General features: G+C 42.2%; 1 protein-coding gene across 8 annotated transcripts in view; it reads right to left on the bottom strand.

Annotated features, from left to right (window-relative positions):
- LOC107395908 (calcium/calmodulin-dependent protein kinase type II subunit beta) overlaps positions 1-26,209 on the bottom strand; it is a 57,919-nt gene that overhangs the window by 2,326 nt on the left and 29,384 nt on the right. The window contains exons 8-20 of one of the 8 annotated variants that reach the window (XM_054744102.2): positions 24,521-24,604; positions 24,341-24,435; positions 24,139-24,261; positions 23,832-23,915; positions 22,673-22,715; positions 18,917-18,988; positions 17,815-17,852; positions 10,537-10,605; positions 6,742-6,786; positions 6,080-6,128; positions 3,116-3,191; positions 1,600-1,694; positions 1,273-1,509 (exon numbers count right to left, since the gene is read on the bottom strand). In XM_054744102.2, coding sequence (XP_054600077.1) covers positions 1,274-1,509; positions 1,600-1,694; positions 3,116-3,191; positions 6,080-6,128; positions 6,742-6,786; positions 10,537-10,605; positions 17,815-17,852; positions 18,917-18,988; positions 22,673-22,715; positions 23,832-23,915; positions 24,139-24,261; positions 24,341-24,435; positions 24,521-24,604 — 1,109 coding nt within the window. In that variant the 3' untranslated portion in view covers position 1,273. The remainder of the gene's footprint in view (positions 1-1,272; positions 1,510-1,599; positions 1,695-3,115; positions 3,192-6,079; positions 6,129-6,741; positions 6,787-10,536; positions 10,606-17,814; positions 17,853-18,916; positions 18,989-22,672; positions 22,716-23,831; positions 23,916-24,138; positions 24,262-24,340; positions 24,436-24,520; positions 24,605-26,209) is intronic. The other 7 variants (XM_054744103.2, XM_054744104.2, XM_070552218.1 and 4 more) reach the window with 7 other exon arrangements.

The raw sequence follows: 26,209 nt of genomic DNA, 5'->3' as shown, positions 1-26,209 counted from the left end.
TTTTCTGACTTCAATTTGAATTGTGAAAAAAGCTGACTTGTTTGTTGTCGCATTCAGCTAATGGTTAGATGATGAAAACTGGTTTTAAATTTAGGGTAAAAGCCTCCTCCCTGGAGAGAGAGTTCATAAATTAAAACCTTTTAACATTTCATAGCTTTAGATTTGGCGACATCAAGTGGCACAACAGAGAAACTACAACAACATTAACTCCAAAGCTTTCTAAAAATGCCCAGAAAAAATAAAGACAAATTATTCAATTAACATTATAGAAAACTTTTCCAAAACAGTTTACATAAAAGAAGATATATCTGCCAAATTGTGTGTGTTAGGAAGTAGATGATTTGAATGACTGCAGGTCAGTTTGTCTCCTTACAAAATCTTAAATCTGCTGTTTCGTTTGTATGTTAAAAAGTTTTTCGACAAAGGTAAAACATTGATGGTTTAATCTACTAAAACATACTTTATAGTCATGTTTAATGAGTAAAAGAACAACTGGATCCTGTGGAGGGTTGACTGGAGCAAGTGTCTATTATGATAGATTACTTATTTATTCCCTAATTCACCCAATGCTTCAGGCCATTTCTGGTCCCCAGGAGCTGAAAGATTACACTTAGAAACATCCTTTCAACATCCTTTTGGGCAGATTCAGCTTATGGTTTATTTAAGCCAGAATTTCAGGAAGAATGGCGGAAAAGGTTTAAAATGTGTAATAATCTAGATCATAATCTGGTACTGGACATGCAGAACATCTCAGCACTCAGAGATTAGTATTGATAGCATAACAGAAGAAAAAAAGCTAACGCTAAACACGAACAAATCCTGTTCTGATTCCAACAAAAGCAGCTTACTGGATGCAGCTTTGCCATCTGAAATCCACAAGCACGCAGAAAATACATTTTTTTAATAAATGAAGAAAATCTGAAAAAGTTTAAACATTCATCTGATCTTTTCCCATCAGACTCAGTTAAAACAGCAAATGTCAGAGAGGAGGAAAATGTTTTTAGTCATAGGCAGAGCTGGAATATTAAATTATAAAAAGCTGAAGTACTAAATATTTTATTCATGTGCGCTTGTTCTTTTACCACTTGTCTCCAAAGGAGGGAGGTCTATTTGTAACTCCTGGATGCTTAATTCAGGTCACACGTGAATCCATCAAATGAATTATGAGTGTTTGTTCTGCAAAGTCACATTCAGAGTGAAGTAAGGTCTAAATGTCGGTATCAGCTGTGTCAGTTTACAGTTTACCTGTAAGTCTCTTTTTTTGTGGCGTACCTCATCCCTGCAGCGGTGCAGCAGGGGCTCCTGAGCAGTGAAAGTGGACGTTTTGCCACCGGCTGTCCCTGCGGTGCCATACCCTCGTCTCTTCTGATTGGCTGGAGCAGGGACGGCCCTGGTTGTCCACAAACTGCGTCAAGCGGATGTAGGCGATGCAGGCTGCGTCGTCTCCGATCATGTGGACGTGAGGATTGAGGATGGTGGTGTGGATAGGTTTGCTGTTTTTGGAAAGGACTGATGGGAAAGAGTAGTGTCACTCAAGGGGCACATTTTGAATATGAGAGAAATAGAAAAGTCAAAAAGCAGGTGAACATGTGGACTTACGATTGTCAAAGTAAAATCTATGGAAGTCCATGCCCTCCACCAGGTTTCCCAGCCCCTCAGGCTCAAACGAGGTGAGACCAGGGTCACAGATCTTCCTGGAAGGACGTGCAGCTCAAAGTCAGAATTCTTACTAAATCCTACTAACATTGCAAAATGCACTTGCTGTTGACCTCAATTTAGTGAAAAGTAAAATAATAAAAATAAATATTAAAGTTATTTTACTAAAATGTAACTTCTGGGAAAACAACCAGTGATCTATATGAACCAGATAGATATTTAAACATGGCAGATTGTACGGTTATGCTATTTATACAGCACTTTTCACAGAAGAAATCGGAAAGTGCTTCACAAAAATGCTAAAATCTGGATAAATGAGAATACAAAACTATCAGCGACAAAGTAAAAAGTACATACACATAAATAATTTCTAAAATGATTGCAATAAATGGCACAAATTGATACAAAAGCACTGCACGAACCGGCTGAACTACGTTTGTAAAACTTTCCTATTATAGCAGAAACAAATGAAGAACCTCTTTGAAAAGACATCACCTCTGTTTGTTAAAAGTATTTTAAAAGTTTTACTACAATTGAATACGTACATCCTAAGATCCTCGTTTGATCGCTACACTCAGAAGTTTAACGGCTCAAACTTAGATAAAATCTTTCATCTCTGAACTTCTGATTAGCTTTGTTCTGAGTTTATGTTTCACCCCAAAATTCACAGCAATATTTAGTTTGTTTTCTAGTTTCAGAAATAAAACTGAAATGTTGCACAATAAGTCTGGAAGCAGCGAGAACATATGAGGGTTCTCTTCTGATCTTCAAACAGCTTTTACCCCCAACGTTTCAAAAGATAAATGATAAACGACCCGCCTTGTACAGCGCCTTTCAGAGTCCGAGGACTCCAAAATACTATACACTAAAGTGTATCATTCATCCATTCACACACTGTTGAGCTACAATGTAGCTACAGCTGCCCTAGAGCACACTGACTTAAACCATGATGGAAATAGAATTAAGACATTTTTGTCATTTATTGGCATCATTCTGGATTTAATGTTTAGACTTTCATCTCAAAAATGTATAATTGTTAATAAAACAAAATTTTTCTCAACATTTTATCTTGTTTTTCTACAAAATACTATAATGACATTTTTCCTAAACTTTAGTTTTTTTTTGTTCAAAATCAGAACTTTATTGCATAAAAAAGTAAACTTTTTCCTTCAACAATATTAGAGTGGCCCTAATATGCCAGACACACACACACACACACACACACACACACACACACACACACACACACACACACACACACAGCTAAGCGTTATTCTTAATTATACAGTAAGCTGGGGGATGAAACAATGACTGTAATTGTAAAGCTTTAATGCAACACATTTGCGTGTCAATCAGAGTAATGGTTCCTCCTGAGTGATGAAGCTCTAGTGTTTGCTCTACAGGCTCCTGGTTGAGCTTCAATCTGAAATGAAGGATGAAGAAGGCGAGATGAACTCACGCGTAGGCCTCAAAGTCTCCATTGTTGACAGCTTCGATCAGCTGCTCCGTGATCTTTATGATCTCCTGCTTGTGGGCTGTGGAGTGGAAAGGAGACAGTCAGAACGTTGTGGTCAAGCATGCAAAGTCACAGTTAGCTGGAGAAAAAACTTAATCACAAAGATCAAAGGCTGATCACAGTTCAGCTCCTAATCACGGCAGAGCTGCTCACTCCTGTAAGTCTCATAAGTTCGTCTTCCTCTGACTTGATCTCCTCCAAACATAGAAACCACCTCACAGGCCAAGCTTACCCATTGTCTGTCCAGGTGCCGCATCCCCCTCTACCTCCAGTTATCATCCATCATATCTCCTGGTTGCATGTGAGGCTGCCTGAGCTCATCGTGCTATTCTTGTCCCAGCCCTTCGGATGAGATTTACTGTGTCCTTCTCCCGTCGCTTCCTCCCCACTCTGAGTGGAGGGCTTAACTCACTCGGATTGTCTCTTTGCCTCCCTCCCTCCCGCCACCTCACCCTCACTGTGTTCTGCTGTTCATTTCCCATTCATGCATTTTTTATCATTCAAAACTTCATGGAAGTGCTCCTCTGCCTCAGAGCTGCATGTTGTTTTAAAATCAATTAGAACAATCACTATGTCTATTTAAAGTTTTTAAAGAGACAACCTCCAGCATGAGGCATCGGTCTCAGCTTTACCATATGTTTATACTGCAAAACTCTGGCAACCACAACAAAAATGGAGATGAAATAATCTTCGTCTTAAGCTGCTTACAGTATTACATATCATATGTCAGATCATAAGCAAAAAGGCTGCACACATAATGATTTTGTTTTCTGCAATCATGTAAAAAACTAAAATGGTGAAATAAGAAAAACAAAATCAAATAAATCAAATATAAACAAACTAAAATTTGTTTTGTTTCAATCGCAGCTGTGCACTTGGTTGTGTTTATGTGTGAGCCTCGTCATGAAAAGTCTGGTACGAGGACAAAACTTAATATAACAGAGGGTCATTGTGTGTGTGTGTGTGTGTGTGTGTGTGTGTGTGTGTGTGTGTGTGTGTGTGTGTGTGTGTGTGTGTGCGTGTGTGTGTGTGTGTGTGTGTGTGTGTGTGTGTGTGTGTGTGTGTGTGTGCTAAATTCTAAGTTAATCTGAGATGAGTTCAATGGGTTTCTGTTGGTAACTGATTGGTCAGAGAGGAGACTGTAAAAACTAGTTCTCTCACAGCTCCCAGTTACATCATCATCCTGATCAGTTATAGGAGGGGGAGATCATGACTCATGGTTATTTAACACATTTACTCACTGAGAATATATTTCTTACAGGTGTGGTTCACTTGTTCATTACATTTGCAGTTTCTCTAGTAGGAATGAAAACCTTGTCAGTTGCATTCTGGCTACAAAAAGCCCTGGTGTACCTCTTTCAGGATCTAGATCAGAGGAGAGCTTCAGACTACAGGATTTGGAGTCTTCCTGATATTTGGACTTCTCACCCCTGATTCGCTCTACCGCTGACTTGCAACGTTGATGTTTAATCTCCACAAATAACACAAGCCTGGTGGAGTTTTGTCATGTGGCAGAGTTGCTTATGCTAACGGTTAGCTTCTACTAGGCCAGGATGTTCTCTGCTGTTTCCTGGAAACTAAACCAACAACAGCCTTCCCCGTAACGAGTCAAGATGGGTTAGTCCACAAATGTTAAAGATTAAAGTCCCATAGTTGTCACACACACTGGTGTGGTGTTGTGAAAATTGTCCTCCACATTTGACCCATCGCCCACGTCTTAACTGTGTTGCCTGCTGGTGATGGTCAGAGGGACCGGTGGGGCCTGTGCATGGCAGACTCGCCGGTGCGCCCCAGGGCACCACCAGGGTGTGAATGTGTGTGTGAATGGATAAATGACTGATTGTGCCTGGGGGGGTTCAGGACACTAGAAAACTCTACATCAAATACAGGCCATCCCCGTGGGGAGCGGTAGACACGGCTGCACTCGGGAACTATTTGGTGGTTAAGTGACAGCGTGACGTAGATCTGTCAGGCTTTTCAAATCCTAGAGTTTCACCATCTAGTTTCTATCATAAGCTAATGCAGGAGATAGGTGTCGGAGACTATTTTCGTGTTCAGTCTGCATGAAAAACTCAGAGTGACTGATTACAATAAGAAATAATCATTAAAAAAATTTTTTTCCAGTGAACCACACCTTTTGAACACACTGGTAGTGCTGCAGTGAGGCTTTTCTTGATAAACTGACCCTGACCACATGGAGAACTCAGAGCTCACTGAACTGTATAACATGATTGGTTTTCATTTTGACAAACTTTTCCATCCTTATATCCTCAGATTTTGGAAGCCAAACTTCACAAATGTATAATTTGATCACCAGTAGGTTTTTGGAGCAGACATTTCAGATTCTGTAAATAAACTGGGGCCAATTTATGTCAGCAGGGGGCAGAGTTATGCTGTTTAAGAGAGACTAAAACTTTATCTATAATGCATTGTTATACCACCACCACCATCACTACTACTTTTACAGCAACAACAACAACAGCTACTACTAATGCTATCCCAGCAAAGAAAGGCTGCTCATTAAACCTGCAAACTTTGTGTTTCACTGTGGCAACAGTGTTACCAACTGTGGCACCATGTAGTCAGTCACATTTCCATAAAAATATAATAGCTTAATGTGAGAACGATACACACAATGCATCTTCTGTCATATCCCTGGTCTTTATCTCAGGGTTTTAAAGTATGTTCTTGTTTCCATTTGTTCCTGTCTTTTTTAAATCCATCAGCTAGATAATTTTTGGGTTTTATTGTATTTTAGATTTTTTTTTTATATTTAACCTTAATTTAGCAGATCAAAAACATGATTGTTTTAACTGTGGCTAGACAAAAGGAGAGAAAGAAAGGCTATTAAACAAGGCAATCAGGACTCAGTACCTGTGTGCAGAGTGAGTCTGGGGTGTGGCCTACCTTTTACATCTTCATCTTCAATAGTGGTGTTGCTGCTGTCAGATGACTCCTGAAATTTACATAAAGCAACTTTTTGATCACGTGCACAGAAAAAGACATCAAACACACTCAGCTGTTTATATATAAAAAAAGCATGCACACATTTGCACAACACGCTCAATCATCTACCATCATATCTACACCACAGCTCTGTGTTCACTCCTTAGCAGCAATGCAAAAACACAACAGCTGTACTCTGCATCTCCAGCACAATCCTGTCTGCAGATTATGCTGAGTCAGTGAGGAAGGACACCGACAACACTGAGTCACATTTAGCACACCATCTGAACGGGAGAACGGGGGTTCATCTGGCTGCTTTCCTGCTGACGTATTTCTCAGCCAGTGGCAGAACCACTGAGCTCCGAACATCTGAACACAGAGAGGCAGCACAGGGCAAGGAAGCACCCAGTTACACACGCACACGCACACACACACACACACACACACGCACACGCACACACACACAAACCTTTCATCTATCCCATGCAAAAAACACCCTGAAAAAGTAGACTAATATTCAACAGAATACCAAAAGTGTTTAAGCTGAGCCCACACAGGTAGAGGAAGTGTCAGATGAAAGAAAGGACAAAAAGATGGAGATGAGGAAGAGGAGGAGGATGTACCTTTATCCCATCTACTGGGTTATGAATAACAGTAGTCTGTGGCTCCTGGAAGAAGAATGGAGAGAAAGACGGGAAAAAAGGAGAAAATGGAAGTGAATGAGGGCAAAAGGATGAATGTTATGATGAAAACGAGTTTTGGGGAGGAAGATAAGCAGAGTTTAGGATGTAACACATGAGAGAAAGACACACAGATACTTTTGAAAATGTGAAAACAAGGCAAATGTTTTTTTTCTGGATGGTTATTTAAATATCTACAACATACATTTTCCATGCATAACGGTAGTAAAGGAAAATATTGTGGGGTTTTTCTAAAACGAGTTGGATGTTTGCATTACCTGGTTCTTTTTAACACAGAAAAGAGTTGTTTTACCTTTTTTTCTGACGTTTTGACTACTATAGCAGTCTTCTTCAGAGCTCCTCGCTGCTGACGGCATCACTTCCTTCTCCGTTTATCCGTAGGCAGCAGAGGACGGTGTCGCACTCTGCTGCCCCTGCTCCCCTCGCCAATGACACAGTCCCAATGCTTGATCTAATGTGGAGACCTTATCATCTCTGTTCATGGTTCTGTGTCCATGCCTCCTTATTTCTATAGCTTCCTTTGTCCATTTTTTGTATTTTTGTTGTGAGTGTGAGAAATAAATAAACTGAAGACACACAAGAGCAACGAAACAAGAAGCAGAAAGTACAACAAAGAAATCAGCCATAACAGACCACAGCACAAGAGACAACCCTATAATGGACTGGGAGAACATAAGTATCATAGACACTGAACAACAAAAATACAAATGATGGATTAAGGAAGCCATAGAAATAAGGAGACGTGGACACCCAACCATGAACAGAGACGACAGGGTCCACACATTGGATCACGTACTGGACTGTATCATTGGCGTGGAGAATAAGGGCAGCAGAGGGCAACACCGTCCCCTGCTGCGGCGAAGGAAGTGACGCTGCCATTTGAGGCTAGTTCTGAAAAAGACTGCAGCAGTAGTCAAAACATCAACAAAAAAGATAAAGCAACTCTCTTCTGGGTTAAAAAATAACAAGTACTGCAGTTAGAAGAGACACACAGAATGAACACACAGAAGAAGTTGCGTATTTTTTTCATGTAAAAACCAAAACTGAAAAAACTACTTTAACAACACATCAACAGTCCACATAGATGTTTGATCATTTATCTATACACACTCAGTGTTGCAGATTCACACACCCACCACAGCACTAGATACACTGCTCCAAAAAATAAAGGGAACACTTAAACAACACAATGTGATTCCAAGACAATCACACTTCTGTAAAATCTAACCGTCCACTTAGGAAGCAACACTGGTTAACAATCAGTTTCACCTGCTGTTGTACAAATGGAATAGACAACAGGTGGAAGTTATGGGCAATTAGCGAGGCATCCCCAGTAAAAGAGTGGTGGTGACCACAGACCACTTCTCAGTTCCTCTGCTTTCTGGTGATGTTTTGGTCACTGTTGAACGCTGGTGGTGCTTTCACTCTAGTGATAGCATGGGGCGGAGTCTACAACCCACACAAGTCGTTCAGGTAGTGCAGCTGATCCAGGATTGCACAACAATGTGAGCTGTGGCAAGAAGGTTTGTTGTGTGTCAGAGTGGTGTCCAGAGCATGGAGGTGCTACCAGGAGACAGGCATGTACATCAGGAGATGTGGAGGAGGTCTTAGGAGGGAAACAACCCAGCAGCAGGACTACCTTTGTGCAAGGAGGAACAGGAGGAGCACTGCCAGAGCCCTGCAAAGTGTCCTCCTGCAGGCCACATATGTGCATGTGTCTGATCAAACAAACGGTCAGCAACAGACTCCATGAGGGAGGTATGAGGGCCTGACATTCCACAGGTGGCGGTTGTGCTTACAGCCCAACACTGTGCAGGATGTTTGGCATTTGCCAGAGAACACCAATATTGGTAAATTTGCCACTGGCACCCTGTGTTCTTCACAGATGAGAGCAGACTCACACTGAGCACACGTGACAGTCTGGATACCATGGAGAACGTTCTGCTGCCTGCAGCATCTTCCAGCATGGCCAATTTGGCAGTGGGCCAGTAAGGGTGTGGAGTGGCGTTTCTTTAGGGGGCTGCACAGACCTCCATGTGCTCCTCAGAGGTAGCCTGACTACCATTAGGTACCGAGATGATCCTCAGATCCTTTGTGAGACCATATGCTGGTGCAGTTGGCCATAGGTTCCTCCTGCAGGGCAACGCTAGACCTCATGTGGTGTCAGCAGTTCCTGGAAGATGAAAGCATTGATATCGGGACTGACCCACCTGTTCCCCAGACCTGAATCCAAATGAGCACATCTGGGACATCATGTCTCCTCCATCCACCAAAGCAACATTGCATCACAGACTGTCCAGGAGACGGTGGATGCTTTGGTCCAGGTCTGTGTGGACCATCCACCACTTCATTCACTTCATTGGCATACAGGAGCATGCCCAGATGTTGTAGGGAGGTCATACAAGAACATGGAGGCCACACACTGAGCCTCATTTAGAGCATGACTCCAAGTCCAGATCTACATGGGTTGATAAATTTGATTTCCATTGATCATTTGAGTGATTTTTGTTGTCAGCACATTCAACTATGTAAAGAACAAAGTATTTAATAAGAATATGTAATTCATTCAGATCTACGAAGTCTTATTTTTGTGTTCCTTTATTTTTTTTTGAGCAGTGTAAAAAATTTACCTGCAACTGAAATGTTAACTCATGTAAATCATTAATAATTATATATGTGTGTGTATAAATACATATATAATTATTTTAGCCTGGCCAGCCAGTCCCATGCTTCCTTGTGTGAAGTGGTTCTCTGTGTTGAATTAAACAGAGGACGAGTTTGGCAAGCCAGGCTACATTTCTTTAGCGGCATTTTTCAAAGACTCATTCACTCACTGGGAACTAGAGGACTTGTCAGCAATATAATACTACATGGAATAAACTTCAGTCAGTGCCTATCCTGTACCAACCATAGTTAAAGGTTTTGTTTGCATTTAGATGAAAATTCTGTAGAAATTTTAATAAGTCAAACTGTATATGTTTTAATTAAGTCAGCATGCCAATGGAAAGCCTGCAAACTACAATAACCACGTTACATAAACATTAGTTTTTCATTACCTCACCTGTTCATCGTGAATTTACAATGAAGCATAAGTAAATCTTTTTTCACCATCACCATTTCCTAATCAGCTAGCCATTAGTTCATCATTAACAAAAGCACACCCAAAGATCGGTTTACAAACAGTAAGCAAGAAATGGTGTTCTTTACATTTAAATTATGTAAAGTGTGTGAAGACATTTAAACAATCTAAAGTGTGTGAAGACCAGATGCATTCCTCCAATCACTGTGAGAGCGTCAAACCCAAAATCTTGAAGTGTTCATGTCTTATCCAGAAATGTAAAACTGGGTTTAGTTAATGTGGCAGCATTGCAACCATCTGTCACGTCACCGCAGCAGGACCAACCCTGCAGTCTAAATGTTTAAATGAACATCTGAAGTCAAACATCCTTTAGCCTAGCTGCTTTGGGGCGGTGTTTTGTTATTTGTTTTAGATCAGTCATGGTTTGCTCTGAATCTTCTAAAAACTTAATGCAAAAAGAAAAATCTACATCAGGTTTTGGGTTCTAGTTTCTTATAACACCAAATTCAGAACTGATTACTTAAGCTCACACTAAGATTCACAAATACTACCACACTCCAACTGTCTTTCACACATCCACACACTCTGCATTTTGATGTGTTTTGGACAGACAGATGGACGGACACAGAGCTGTGTACCAGTGCAGCTGAGGGGACGTTGCCTTTGGGGCTCGTGACTATGCTGTTTCTGGCGCTGTTAGTCTGCGGCTGTGCAGGAAACACAAAGTGTTGTATTAGTGCTCAGAAACATCTCAGAGAGGAGCCATCTGCTGGCTGTGAAGTGGGTGGTTACTGTAAAAAAACAGACAGTGTAATAGAGGGAAAGAATAGATGATGGGAGAGTGCTTCAGACAAAAAATAAAACTGTGGGAGGATTAAACCAAATGTGGTCACAGCTCTTGATATTCATTTCTATATGTAATAAAAAAAAAAGAAATGAATCCAGCTCAGGTTCTCCAGCCTGCGCGTTTCCATTTTCATCTACTTTCAAACACTATAGATGCTGTTTGGCAGGTGGAAAATTAAGGCTGCAGCAGCTGTGCACCTCTGTAACATCTGCCAGAGACGAAGAAACAAGCAAGCTAACAACATTGTAACTCTCATTAGAAACAACATTCAGCTGTTTTACATCGGCAGATCACACACACACACACACACACACACACACACACACACACACACACACACACACACACACACACACACACACACACACACACCATATTAAATATACAGACATTCAGATTCATAAGTACTCAGACATAAGAGCTCAATTTAACAATCAGAAACACTCGACCGCAGGCATGATGCACTGATTTCACAGCAGGACTCTGTGTTCTCCTGCTGTTCAAAGGTGTGCAGGACTAAAAACAGAAAACCTCTGTTTATTTTTTTAGAGACAGAATAAAAACAGAGAAAATGTCTCAGAGGTGATTTTAGGGGGAATGAATCTCAATCAGCCATTTGAACGATGTTTAGTATTTTTAGTGTTCATGAGTAAAAATGTCCAGTGAGCTGTTAGGCTACCAAGTACCTGTGGTCAAAGCAAAAATGGAGTAAATCCAGACCACTATGAAATCCCACTGATTAAAGCAACAGCAGACCAGCACAGACCAGCTTCATGGTGTTATATTAAACAATCGGATGAGTTTAACTTGAAAACACCTCATCAAGACAGTTCACGTGGGAAACTATGGACACGGCGCCGCTTTAAAGTATTTTTCCCCCTACAGACTCTGTCTGCCTTCAGATTGTTGTTCAGCTAAACAGTTTCAGATAAACACATTAAATATCAGATTAAGATAAATGTACTGAGTTCATCAGTGATGCGTTGTTTGGGTTGATTATTACATCACAACGATTTAACTGGATTACTCTGAGTTGGAAGACCATCCAGAGCTCATGTTTTAAGGACACTGCCAACACCAATTTGCATCAGTAAGTGGCAGAGTTGGGCTTAGTGATGGTTCTAAACTATGAAGATAAACTATAAAGTGACAACATATTGTATTATACTTGAATCAGTAGAAACTACTATAAAAATGTTCAGACCAATTTAGACAAAATAGAATAAAACATGTCTCTACTTGATTGATCAGTCATTTGATGAGAACCTGATCACAAAACTCTGCTAAAAACAGAGAAGAACTGAAATGGGAGCCAAGATATCCAGGCAGACAGTCAGTATGCACATAATATTTTTAGTTATTAATTTTTCTTCAGGAGCTTCACTGCTTGGAAAGGTGAGTAAAAATATGCTGGATGACATTCTATGATAACCCTTTACAATAAAAGTCCCTTTGCTAACGTTACTTAGTGCATTATTAAGCCTTAATAAACTATTAAATAAAGTATTAACAACTGCTCAAAATTGATGTTAATGTAAGTAATGCATTACTAAACAGACCCTTCCCTAACCCCCTCGGCCATTTGACCTAACCTTAACGACACTTAATATCTGGAGCGTTAATAAAATTATCCTTTGTTAAAGCTTCTTTCCGGAGTATTTCTCTTATCTGATGGCACCATCTAGTGGCTGACAAGCATATCACACAAAAACTCTGTTTCTCTGTTTTTTTATGATGGCGACTTCACGTTTCTGTTTATAAATGTGTTTCTGTAGCTGACAAACAGAGCTAAAACACGTTGTTTTACCAGTATTATTCTCATGCCATGCTGTGTTCTCATATATTTTAGAGACTTTCTTGTCCATGAAAAGTTCATCAACTCTGCATCAGCCGAGGTATTCCTTAAATTTGAAGCATATAAGCGGTAATCTAACGCTATTGGTTAGTTCCGGTCGGCGCTCGGTTTCTTATTGCACGGACCTCTGCGGGGCAGGGGGCGTACTTAGCAAAAAAAAAAGACGTATCTCTTACATTTTATCACAGTACATGAGACAATCACTTTTACGGATTTCTGAAAAATCATACATCATTTCTGAAAGGGGAAAACTCCGGAAAGCAGCTTTAATAATGCACTAAGTAACATTAATAAAGGGACCCTTATTGTGAAGTGTTACCCATACTACCATGTGTATGAGGGAGAGTGTGTGGGGGTCAGATTTGAACATAATTGAGGAACTTTTTTTTAAGATTTATCTGACATCGCCAGTGTGTTTTGCCTTTGTTCTGCCAATTATAATTGTGCTGCTGACTTTTAAAAACAAGACAAGATTGATGTGATTTTAACCTTCAAAATAAAAGCATGTCTGGAAGCAGAATTAAATTAATTATTAACATGAGTCATTTAGTCTATTATATTGTTTTTGTGATCAGTCTGAGCTCAAATCAACATTTATGTTGCCAAATACAGCCCACCTTAACCAGGTGTCACTGAGTCAGCGGGTCAAAGGTTGGTGAGTGGCAAGTGGAATCACAAACTGGTAAATTCTGCATGTAGGGTAAAATGAATCATTTTAGGCTATTAAGGCTTGGATCCAACTGCAAAATGAAATAATTTATTTTAACCTGCTTGACAACCATTAGGCTTCACTGTAGCACTTTTTCTTTTTAAAACTTTTTCTTTGCTAAAAGATGATTGCATAACTAGGGGACAACATTAGTGTGAAAAACCTGCCTGTGCCGTGCCTCACAGTAGCAACAGTCAGAGTTATCAGGGTTTGTCCTAGATGTTTTTGACCCCTGACCTCTGAGAGGTTTTAAGGTTCAATATCCCCCTGCTGTGAGAACTTTCATCAAACAAATGAAGAGGAATTATTAAAGTAAAGATGCAATGTACAGGAATAGGAAAATAGTTCGCGGGTTGTGTGCCATCATGTAAAACTGTGGTGCTGCTAAATCAAGCCTGTGATTATGCAATGGCAGATTAATCATCTGGCAGGAAATAATCTGAGATTAGCATCAGTCTACCCTGGCAGAAAGGACAGAGCTGGCAATCCAAGAGAGTAGGGACTGGAGGAGGAAGAAAGAAGGATGTAGGTTAAAGAATCAGGAAGAGGAGGGAGTCACCCAGATTTTCCATACTGCATCTCTCGGGCTTCTCATCAGAATTCCTAACCTGGATCACCGGAATGTTGGATGTTCAGAAGCCACTGTAAATGAAATAATCAGCTGCAGGATTTCCAACAGGAACTGCAGTCTCTGACTCGGTTTGTTGGATTATTCCAACGGTTTGAAGAGCTCACTCATGCATTCACTCTCTCTCCAGTAGACTCATCAGGGCAGAGAGGTTACAAGGAGCCACTTCACAAAGGCTGACCTTCACCCAGAGCTGCAGGTTATAGATACCTAACATAGGGGGTAGCCCCATGTTGTAGCATTTCAGACAATGCTTAACCCTCTGGAGGCAGGCGTTGCAGATTTGCAACGTTAAAACCTACCTACCTGGTTACTCCACATACGTATTTCATGAGCATTTTTTAACTCAGAAGTATCTCTGAAGCACTTAGTTGTTCGTCCTTTTATCAAAACTTATTTTCAGCCTGAGAGGGTTAAACATAGCAAGCATCATCGTTGTGCACCAAGTTTCCATAGTTACATATTGATTGTGGCAGATTACCTAAAGACATGTCTGAAATTATGTGATAGCTGTTTTGGTGATTTTCACTTAGAGAATGCAATTAACATAAAACTTAACTACACCTACTACTACACTACACATACATGCAATGTAAACATGTAGGCTATAATTTCAAGTTCAGCTGTTAACTTAATTTTTTCTCTAAGTGTTTTCTCCCCAGAAGAAGCTACAATGATGTTCTGCTGATGTTCTGTCTTGAGCACAGCTGCTAACCACTTAAACATTCTCCCTCTCCTGATAATAACATTTTACTTTCCTTGACATTGAATGTGCTACTGCTAGTTTACCCGTTTAATTATGGATTCACTAGGACAGTGGTTCACAAATGGCGGCCCGCGGGCCACATCCGGCCCGCCAGCCCTCTCTTTGTGGCCCCCAAACCCCCCGTGCACCCCCCCCCCACCCCCCCACCCCCGACGGCCAACCGGGAGGTGTAGGATAGATAGAGCTGAGGAAAATAATCAAATAATCAATGCATCAAGATGCGATTCTGCATCATAGAAGAGTAGCCATAATCAATTATAGTGGAATGTAGTTGTGTTAATTTAACGGCGGCACCAGCGCAGCATCCAGATCTGCCAGAGCGGGTGTTCTCACATTTACCGGGTAGGAAGCTTTGGTCTGCCTTTATGTGGTGCTGCAGGGCTGAGCGCTGGAGTTATAACCTGAGACCGAACCTGAACCGAATCAGCCCGATCTGTTCTGTTGGATTTGGGCCATGAATTATGTTAATTGAGCGGGTTGTCACGCAGCACACTCCGCTCGCTCGATCAGCGACTGAGAGAGAGAGAGAGGGAGATTGTGTGCTCACACAAGAGAGAGGATCGGAGGACGCTCCTCCAAACATGTGTTATTATTTTCATAATTTCATTATTGTTTCTCCTGGAAGTGCTCAGTCAGTCCGAGTGCTTAGATGTCGGGAGATCCGGTCTAGGGGAGGGAGCGGAGTGAGTGACGGCAGCTGCAGCGTAACCTGTCTCTTATTTAGGGACACGGAGAAGTTAAAAGGAGAGAGAAATAGAAGACAGAAGTTCTAGTTCCACTTTATTCTTTTGTTTCATGATGATAAACTGATGTTAAATTCAGCTAAAGAGAAACTGGGAGGAAGCCTTGGTTCATTTTAAGTTACAGGAGATCTTGTTTCCTATCTGCTCCTCCAGAGACAACATGGACATGAGGGTTACATAGTGAGGGTCCCACAGGACAGGTCAGTGCAGTCACACAGCCCAAGCTGGAGGGGGACAGGCGCTGTTCTTCTTTATATTGCAAGCTTGTGTGTTATGTGCATTACAGCCAGCAATCCAAACAGCAGCAGCGGCAGCAATAACCACCCCCCCCCCCCCCCCCCCCCCCACTGCATGTGGCGAGTTTTGTCTCCTCATGACTGTCATACTATTACATAACACACTTTGCAACGTGATGGACATTTCATTTCCTCATTTGTGTATTTGTATTTATATTTATTATGTATTAATTTATTGTTAGTTTTGAAAGGATCTGTCCTTCATGATGCTACACTCAGATGTTTGCAGAGAAATCAATTAAAAACAATTGCAACGTCAGCTGAAAAACAGGTATCTGACAGTGGTACACTGGTGATGTCAGAAGTCTAAATTACTGCAGTTTCTGCTTCTAAAGTGTCTCTTCAAGAAATTAAAGATCACACAAACCAATTATTTTACGAGCTTTGCTCTGGCACGAAATGATTATTCAGTGTGTGTAACGTCTGCGGCAGAGTGGTGCAAAGTGGTGGCAGTGCCAAAACGGAGAAACGAGTCAGAATGAAAAGACTCTGATCTGAATGAACCGACTGCGCTAAGAAGTCAGGGGATTTAAATCATTTTTAAATAAATGCAGATTACCTCCATGTTTGATCCTTCACATTTCATAAATGCACACGAGTAAGTAATTTTGCATCAGTGATCTTCACTAATTGTTGAAGTACATTTGCCCTGGTTGAGTTTCTTTTCTGTATGAATCCATATCCAACACTGAACTATATATGGAAAATATCATACAACTACAGCTAATTAACTTTTGGAGTCAACTCAGATCAACTTCTTGTTTCCCCATGTCCCACAATTTGGCCCGATGTCCCTCATTTTGGCTGACCCAGCCACTGCCTGACTGAGACTTACTTGTCTAACCCTAACATCATTGAGCCTGTTTATGGTGTCAGTTAAAACAGAGATCAAGATAATTTGGCTACAGTCTGGACCAGTTAGGAACACCAACTGGGGCTTTGTAGAGGTCATTAAAAGAGGTAGATTTTGACATCCATGTGCTATTTTTGAAACCTGCATACTTTAGCACAAATGTAAATGTCAACATTAACGTATAAGTTAAGATGATGCTTGTGTAAAGCAGAGGACACCAACACCATCCTTGAGGGATACCAGCCTGCAAATTTTAGCTCTCTCCCTACTCCAACACACCTGATTTAAATAAATGAGTAATACGCAAAACAACACAGCGAGGAGGTTAAGTAATTTGATTTAAACGTGGAATTCTTAGAAAATTGATTATCTCCTTTCTTGATGCACAAACAAGGGCAATTGGTGTTTAGTTTAATTGTATTTAGCTGGTGTTGGTTTATGAACTTGTTTTGTTTTTATTACTTTTTATTACTTGGATTTAGTTAGAATTTTAAATAAACGAGGTGAAATGGTCCCCAAGACTCACTCTGCCAGTGTTTGGGGCTAGTTAATGAATGGATACAATCAAACTTCCTCCAGTTAAACAAAGACAAGACTGAAGGTATTGTCTCTGGAAATAAGGACGGGATGGAGGTTATTGCTCTTCTTGGCTCCAGAGGAATAAAGACAAAGACCCAGATTAGAAATCTTGGTGTCATAACTGGCTCAGACCTGAGCTTCACTGGTCACATTAAGGCTGTAACCAGATCAGCGTTTTATCATCTTCATCATGTAGCATGACTCAGGGGTTTCATGTCCAGACAAGACCTAGAGAAAATCATACATGTGTTCATCTCCAGCAGGCTGGACTATTATAATGATCTTTTCACTGGTCTTCCTTCAAAAAAGCACGCATAAAAAAACTCAGAGTAACTGATTATAATCAGAAAAAACATTAAAAAAAAAGGTTTTTCAGTCAACCACACCTTTAAATTCGAAGCTGTGGTCAACAACAACAGCTACATTGTATTATTCAGATTTTTTTTTCAATTACAAATACAGTGACAAAATTAAAAATGCACACCAAACAAAGCTCTGGTCTCACATGGTTAAAATAAGATGTGTTTCTGTTTATTAAAAATACTTTAATAGTCCATGACGTTTAGTCACATGTTGCTTGAAACACCTGAGATGAAGTCAAAATGATGCTGAACATTAAAAGAGCGAGCATCCTTCTTACCTTGACATCAGCCTTCTTGTTGAGGAGACTTTTGGCTGCTGCAGAAAAGCAGAACGACACACTGTCAGATGGAAGAGTACACATCATAAACCTTCAGCTGAACAAAACTCTTCAAATCTGCTCACACAAACACGATTAATCATGCATGCGTGCAAGCTAAAGCAAATTGGCTCATCAGCAAGCCTGAAACTTACAAATAAACATAGCCCAAAGGTGAAAAAAAACTCTCCTGGTTTTCCCAAAAATAAAGTTAAAACCCCACACATTTACTAAAAAAAAAACCACATTAAAAACCATCATTTAACCGGCTCCTCCTAACCCTGATTTGCTGCTTAAAGCATTAGATAAGCAGTGGGCATCAGGCATGAGGGGAGGGGGAAAAAAGTCTAATTCTCGAAATAATCTAAAATACACTCATACACAGATGCACACAGATAAATGAGGGATTAGGCGTCGGACTATGGAGGAAGTGGAGCAGAGATGCAGGTGAGAATGGGTTGAGGAGGACACTGATTACAAGATTTCAGTGATGCTGTTGCAGGACACGAGGGCAAAGCTAAAACATTAAGCTGCAGAAAAGTGTGTGTTCTGGTGAATAAATGTGTTTTATGAAGATAAACGAGGAGAAAAGCGTATAAAGCAATAGTCATGCTGACATTAATCCCTCATCACAGTGACTCTAAAGCTCTGCGCGAGTGCTCCTGCACAGTCTGGCAGCTATGATCCAATATTTTTTTATTTCCGTGCACCTCGCATTAAAGAAAACCCACATCCTGAATTCTGCATACAGTTCAAACTGTATTTTTTTTGTCTTCTAATTCCTGACAAACCAAAAGAGGTCTTAACCCCTGACAGGAGCAGAGATCTGAGTAATGCCCTCCTCTCAGAGATGAGAGACGAGGCTGCTTACCTTGGCAAGCATTTCAGATGCGTTAAAGGCAAATGAAGGTAGGGGTGGGGGGAGATTTAAGAACAGAGATTAAACACAAACTGAGAGGAGCTGGAAAGTCAGCGACTCTGGGAGATTTCCATTTAATTGTGTGAGATCAGTGAGAGGAAGGGATATAAAGACTTAAAGGAAGATGGGGTAGAAAGGGTTCACCTTGTTCCACGATACCGGCGGTGGTTCCTCCCATTCCACTGACAGATGCAGGGGCTGTAGTCTGCCGGCCCACTGAAACACAAGCAGAGAACCAGGTTTTTAGTTTTTAGTTTGGACCAATACTTCAGAGTAAAACAATACTGATCTAATAATGGATATGAGATGCTCTTAGCCAGTCCCTTGAGATTATCACCAGCAGCTCCTCTAAAAGCACTCTGGTCCAACGCATCCATCTCAGATGGGTGTAAGTGGGTCACCGTGGAGGCCCGTTTACCTAACACACCTCTGCATCGCTCTGCTAGTTGGTCTGATGCAGTAACGGCGCTTATTGATGCCTTAGATCTACCTTAAAACCAACAACTAAGCTCAGACCAGCTGGGATGGTGTCTCCATGGCGATAATGTAGGATTTAGATTTTGGACAGATCAGACTAAAGTAGATATGATGTTGACCCCACGCTTTACATCAACTCACATCATGACTTTGTTCATAAGCTTTGATTGTCCAACTAACTGGAAGTTGTAGCGTGTGTTACATGATGCGTCATCAGTCTGTCCCAGGGTTAAGCTGCCTGAAATCTGCAACCATCAGCCCTGTCCCCCCAAAAACTGTCATGTCTGACCCCAACTGTTGTTGTCCCATTGCATCATCACCCATCAAGTGCTTCTGGCAGCTAGATCACCAACACAACCAATGTCTGATTTTTAGATGAAAGACCAATTTTTTGTAAATCTTTCGAAAACGTTCTTCTGATGCTTTGAATTCAGATTTAAGTCTACTCCTATTGGTTCTCTGTAGGAGACAAACACTGTGCTGACTGGAGAAATTCTCGATGCTCTCCTCTCTGCTGTAAGATCTTGTTTTCAAGCACTGTATAGCTGAACCTGATCTTTTCTGGTCTTGGTTTCATCCATGGGGATTTATGTGTCTAATTTCAGTATACTATCTAGATTCTGTTGACATTCTGTTGAGAATTTTCCGTCAGTTTGGCTTGGAGATACAGGACTTTGTCTTGAAGGAGTTGAATTTAGGACTAGTTTTTTGTCAGTTCATCTATGATCTGCTGAATTTTCTCCCTCAGAATTAAAGCTTTTAAAAGTTCTCAAATTGGTACTCAAGGCAGCTAATCTTCTCATGGGCATGGTTTGAATTACGGAGCCTGGCTTCCCCAAAAGGGTGTGTAATGCGTGTTCATTTCTACTAACTTTTATGTTCTGGCCGTTTCTTATTAATGTCTGATGTAATCGTGTCAGTAGAATAACTAGATAAATACCTTTCTTGCAGAGATGCTGTTTGAATGTTCATTACTGAAAAGCTGAGCAGATCCATCAGGGTAATGTGTCAGGGATTTAGGAATTTGGGTGGGGGTGAACTGGAGCACCCAGAGAAAACCCTCCATACAAGGAGACAGAAATAAATTGACCAGGTGATCTGTTTCCTGTAAGATAACCGTTGTGCTGCATGTTTTGTACCCCATGGTGGATGAAGGTACTTCCTCGACACAGGAAGACCTCCTCACGAATCACCACCCATCACCAAGTTCTTCTAGCAGCTGGTCCACCATCCAGTATCTTTGTTTTTTTTTAGAGTTCTGAATCAGAGACCTACATTCCTTTGTAAATGTTTAGAAAATTTTCTCCTTCTGATGCTTTGGATTCAGATTTATGTCTTTCTCCTCTTGGTTCTCTGTAGGAGACAAACACTCCTCTGTCTGGACAAATTGTTCAGATTTTGTCAGTTTGGCTTTGAGATCCAGGACTTGTTCGTGAAGGACCTGATAAACGACCTGGTTTCTTGTAATTTCCTGTGTTAAATTCTCAACATTCTTCTCCAAAACTTCATTGTCTTCAGTCAGAGAGCTAGTAACCTCTATAAAGTTCTCAGTTTGGCGTTCAAGGCTGCTAATTCTTTCACAGGCATAAAGGAAGATTGAAAGATCGAGAGCCATTTTCTGGACTTCCATGTCCTCTTGAATTTTCTCCAGGTCTACGGTAACGTGTTTCAGTTTCTCTTCCAATAGGGAGAGAGTGAGCAGAGGCCATCTGCTACAAGTGTGTGGTGATTATATGAAATGGCGAATTTTGGGAAATTTCACAGTAAAACTTGACCTTTTTAGTCCTGGGGCTTGTGTGACATCATCAATCGACCATTCATTTTTTTGGGGGGGCCGATGAGGAATGTCCACAAAAATGTTTTTTTTTACTGTAATTTTTTCATTTATGAAATTATAGCCATTTGAATTTTTTTTGGCGAGTGCTCGAACTTCGAGGCCTGGACCCGCCCCTTCAGTATTTACAAAAAGTCAGTTTTATTTTCTCATTTAAATTGTCCATCCCTTCTGATCGATCGCACACTATTTTTGAGACAATCGTGTGAAAAATGGCCAAACTGTTCAACCAAATACAGACCCTACAAATGACCAAAACGAGGTCAAAATCGCTACTTCAGTCCAAAATGGCCAACTTCCTGTTTGATGTTGACCATGGGTGCAAGAGACTTTTCTGTGCGTATTGTTGAATTCTACAAGTGTACCAAATTTCATCACTCTATTATTAAAAAAGGTCAAAGTGGAGGGGTATTTTTAATTTTCAAGGGGGTGCTGTCGAGCTACCTTTTTAGCAACTTTCACATCGCCATTGAAATACGTAAATTTCACGCACTTTCTATATTGGGCCAGAATTTGGTGAGTTTTTGGATATGATAAGACCCCCAAAAGCCATTCAAAGAAGAAGAAAAAATAATAAACAGAGCAGATACAATAGGCCTTTGCAGCTTCGCTACTCGGGCCTAATTAACAGAAGGATCAGTATCTGACAATGAGGTCTTTTTCTACTCTCAAATTAATTGGCAGATTGCAAAAGACTGAATGGTGCATACTGCCACCTACTGTATGAATGTGCAACATCACCTAAAAAACTAAATTCTCAGCTATTTTTCTCTTAAATAACGAAAAATTTCTTTCCTATTTAATGTCTCCTCAACTGTTCCTAAAATCCCCATCAGTGGCCAATCCCTTCCTTCCTCCTGAACTGTGCTCTGCAGTTTCCTCCTATTGCATTAGACCTGTGAGTCCCGTTCTTGTACACTTAAGCCACATATAAATGAAAGTCTATTATTATTTTAATTTAGAGACCAAATAAACCCATATTTAAAGAAACAGCTAGGGTTAAAACTATCTACAACTCTGAGAATTTTAAAACATTTATCTTTTCTTGAGAGCTGATGGTGTTTGAGTCCCAGAAGGGGGAATGCAGTTTGCTACGGGCCTAAGCAGTGTAATTCCTCGTCTCTTCCGTAATATCTCAGGTATTGTTGTGAAATAGCAGCAGTAATCTAAAAGTAAGCCATCAAAACACAGCATGTTGTTGCCATTTTTTTCTTTCTATTAATATATCAGATTTTTATGGAGATATTTCCAGGACATCAGACACTCAGACCTGGACTTGGCCTCTATTCTGTATCACTTGTTGTAATCAAACAATTCTGTTTGAGCTTTAAAGAAATGCTCAAAGCCAAATATGTCTACTGTGATCCCTGCTTACAAATACACTGTTGTGTGAGTGACTGTGAAACTGTGTGTGTGTGTGTGTGTGTGTGTGTGTGTGTGTGTGTGTGTGTGTGTGTGTGTGTGTGTGTGTGTGTGTGTGTGTGTGTGTGTGTGTGCATGCGTGTGTGAATGTGTAAAGAGAAGGCATAGGGCAGATGGCGTGTCACTTCATCTTCCTCGCTCTCATCTTTGGAAAGAACTTTACTCACCAGAGAAGTTCCTGGAGACGAGCATGGTGGTCAAAATAGCTCCCTGTAGTGCAAAAAGAGACCACAGTTAGCTTAAAGATGTCCAGTCACACCTAAATGTGTGTGTGTTCGCGTGCGCTCATATGCATGTGTGTGCGTGTGTGTGTAGAGCTTCCAGAAGCTATCATGTATGTGTTTTTTTCAGAGTCAGAGGACTCCAAAGTGCTTTATACTATAGTGCATTATACATCCATTTACTGATGGTGAGCCACAATGTAGCCACAGCTGCCCTGGAGCACACTGTTGGAGGCGAGGCTGCTGAGCGTAGGCGCCATCAGTCCCTCCGACCACCACCACCAGGCAACAGGGGTTAAGTGTCCTGCTCGACGACACAACAGCAGAATTCTCTGCTGGGAAACGGGATCAATCCTACAACCCTCTGATTACTGGCCAGCTTGCTCTACTTCCTGAGCTACTGCTGCATTATTGTGTGACTGCAGGATATTTAGGCTCCTGAAATGTTTGCTACTTTGATAATTATCACTTTTTCAATGAACAGCAGTGTTTTACTTTTAACAAATCTTTCTGGGAAACCATAACCTGAGATACTTTGATGTAGTAGTAAAAATGTCACTGTTACAGGGTTCAGGCAGCAGCAGAGTCACTCTGTTACCCTGCAGAGATGCTCACGGAAAACAAGACTAAAAGAAATTCTCCCTTGTTTGCACCAAGGATGCCTCCACATCTCAAAGTGGCACATCAGAAACAAACGCTTTTACAGAAGATTTATGATGCTGTTATTCAAATCTAACATAGAAATAATCTTCTGATAAAGGCCTGCTTGTTTTATCATACCACAGATCCTTACATGATAAAGGATAAATGAATAAATGACAAGAAAAAGTAAATAAATACACAACTGAATGCTGAAAACAGTTATTTTTTCTGTTTTGCTTTTTTATTTCAATCCTTTACATTTTATTGCAATTTTCTTAAGATGTGAAATAATTCTCTTGTTAAGTTCCTCACCTTTCATTTTTAGAGTGTGTCTACAAGTTAGTTCTGCTGTAGTTTTTCACCACTTTTATTTCCTTCATTAGCCAATAAAAATGTCTAAAACTCCACTTGGATCGAGATCAGTAAAACTAAAGTCCACGTGACCCTTTTAGTGTTTTCACACCTTGAGTTTCCGTCTGGCGTTAAACTTCTTCAGGCACTCGACCGTCTCCTGTCTGTGCATCATTGAGGCCACTGTTGAGCGTTGCTGCAGGGAGACAAAAAGTGAGATGCTGAAAATAAAACATCACAGAAATGCAGCTCTGGCAGTGACAGGTTTATGTGGGCAGAAGCTGTTGGAGAGAGCTGGCTTTGTGCAGCAAATCTGTTGATTCTGAGGCTCCTGGGGTAGAAAGCACTTCTGGAAACATTTCAGGCTCAAACAGATCCAGATTCAAGGTTCCCTGGCAAACAGGAGAGAGCGTACTTACGCAGACCCATGGATGCTTCAGTGCCTCCTGAGCTGTGATTCTCTTGGCAGGATTGATGGTCAACATCTGGTTGATCAGATTTTTAGCCTCTGGAGTCACTGTGTCCCACTCTGGAGAGGGAAACTACACCACACCCACATATTTGTTAAAAATATGAACAGCTACACATTGGATTTGAAGCGAGGGGAAGGTGGAGGCTTACATCATAGGCTCCAGCTTTGATCTGCTGGTAGAGTTTGTGCTGGTCTTCGTCCCAGAACGGAGGGTAACCAACCAGGAGGATGTAAAGGATCACACCTACACACACGAACACAACCATCTACTGAGTGACATACAGGAGAACAAGGAGGAAGAGGCTTTGGCGAGTCAGCAGAGAGTTTACCGCATGCCCAGATGTCTACAGGTTTACCATACGCCTCCTTCCTCAACACCTCAGGGGACAAGTAGCCAGGAGTTCCCGCAAAACCTGGAAGAACACCACAAAAGAGCTTGGTTTAGTTCAGCAGGTGTGTTTGTGACGTGGAGGAGGATGCTGAAAGAGTGGCGTTTAGCAACCTGGAGAGGGTCTTCGTATTAAATGGTAAATGGTAAATGGCCTGTGTTTGATATAGCGCCTTCTAGAGTCCTGGAACCCCCCAAGGCGCTTTACAACACAATCAGTCATTCACCCATTCGCACACACATTCACACCCTGGTGGGGATGAGCTGCAATGTAGCCACAGCTACCCTGGGGCGCACTGACAGAGGCGAGGCTGCCGAGCACTGGCGCCACCAGTCCCTCCAACCACCACCAGCAGTCAAGGTGGGTTAAGTGTCTTGCCCAAGGACACTATGACAGCGACAGACTGAGCAGGACTCGAACCAGCAACCTTCCGATTACAGGGCGAGCACTTAACTCCTGTGTGCCACCGTCGTTAACATAAATGACATCACCCACTAGATACACCTGATCAGCTGCTTGTTAGTGTCAGGCGTGCCGGTGAGTGAAATGGAGGTGAGGATCCACACGCGGGTGAGGAAGGAGGCAGGCAGGCAGACAGACAGACAGACAGACAGACAGAGACAGACAGGAACATTTAAAGGGTTTTAATGAGACACGCAGGACAATGAAACAATGAACCAACCAGACAAAATGGACTAACAGGGTTTAAATACAGGAGGAGCTGGGACCTTGGGTGATTGGGAGACAAGAGGCAGGTGGGAGCAATTAACATGAACACAGGACTGAACCGAATGGGGAGACAGGACAGGGTGTGACAGTCCCCCCCCCCCCCCCCCCCCCCCCAAAGGGCGGATTTCAGACGCCCACAGGAACATAGAGCAGGGTGGGAGGAGGGGGACCCGCAGGGAGGGCCGAGAGGGACCGAGGGACCGACGGAGAGGAGGCAGGAACCAGTAGAGTCCGGGGGCCTGCACCTGGGGCAGAGGAGGTGACGACGGGCTCTTGGGGGCCTGCGCCTGGGGCAGAGGAGGTGGCGACGGGCTCTTGGGGGCCTGCGTCTGTGGCAGAGGAGGTGGCGACGACGGGCTCTTGGGGCCCTGCATCTGTGGCAGAGGAGGAGGCGACGACGGGCTCTTGGGGGCCTGCGTCTGTGGCAGAGGAGGCGGCGACGACGGGCTCTTGGGGCCTGCGTCTGTGGCAGAGGAGGCGGCGACGACGGGCTCTTGGGGCCTGCGTCTGGGGCAGAGGAGGAGGCGACGACGGGCTCTTGGGGGCCTGCGTCTGTGGCAGAGGAGGAGGCGACGACGGGCTCTTGGGGGCCCGCGCCTGGTGAGGGCAGGACTGGCGGTGACCGGAGGCAGAGACGCCAGAGGAAATGTCTTTGACTTCTGGACTGGAGGCAGCAGCGACGACCTCAGGGCTGGAGGCGGCGGCGACGACCTCAGGGCTGGAGGCGTCGGCGTTGGCCCCTGGGCTGGAGGCGTCGTCGTCAACCACTGGACTGGAGAGCGTCGACCTCTGGACACGAGGGAACGTTGACCTCTGGACACGAGGGAACGTCGACCTCTGGACACGAGAGAGCGTCGACCTCTGGACTGGAGAGAGCGTCGACCTCTGGACTGGAGAGAG

Source organism: Nothobranchius furzeri, chromosome 6 (genome assembly GCF_043380555.1).
Source record: "Nothobranchius furzeri strain GRZ-AD chromosome 6, NfurGRZ-RIMD1, whole genome shotgun sequence".
In the NCBI taxonomy this organism is placed as follows: domain Eukaryota; kingdom Metazoa; phylum Chordata; class Actinopteri; order Cyprinodontiformes; family Nothobranchiidae; genus Nothobranchius; species Nothobranchius furzeri.
This window is presented reverse-complemented; position numbering and strand designations above follow the sequence as displayed.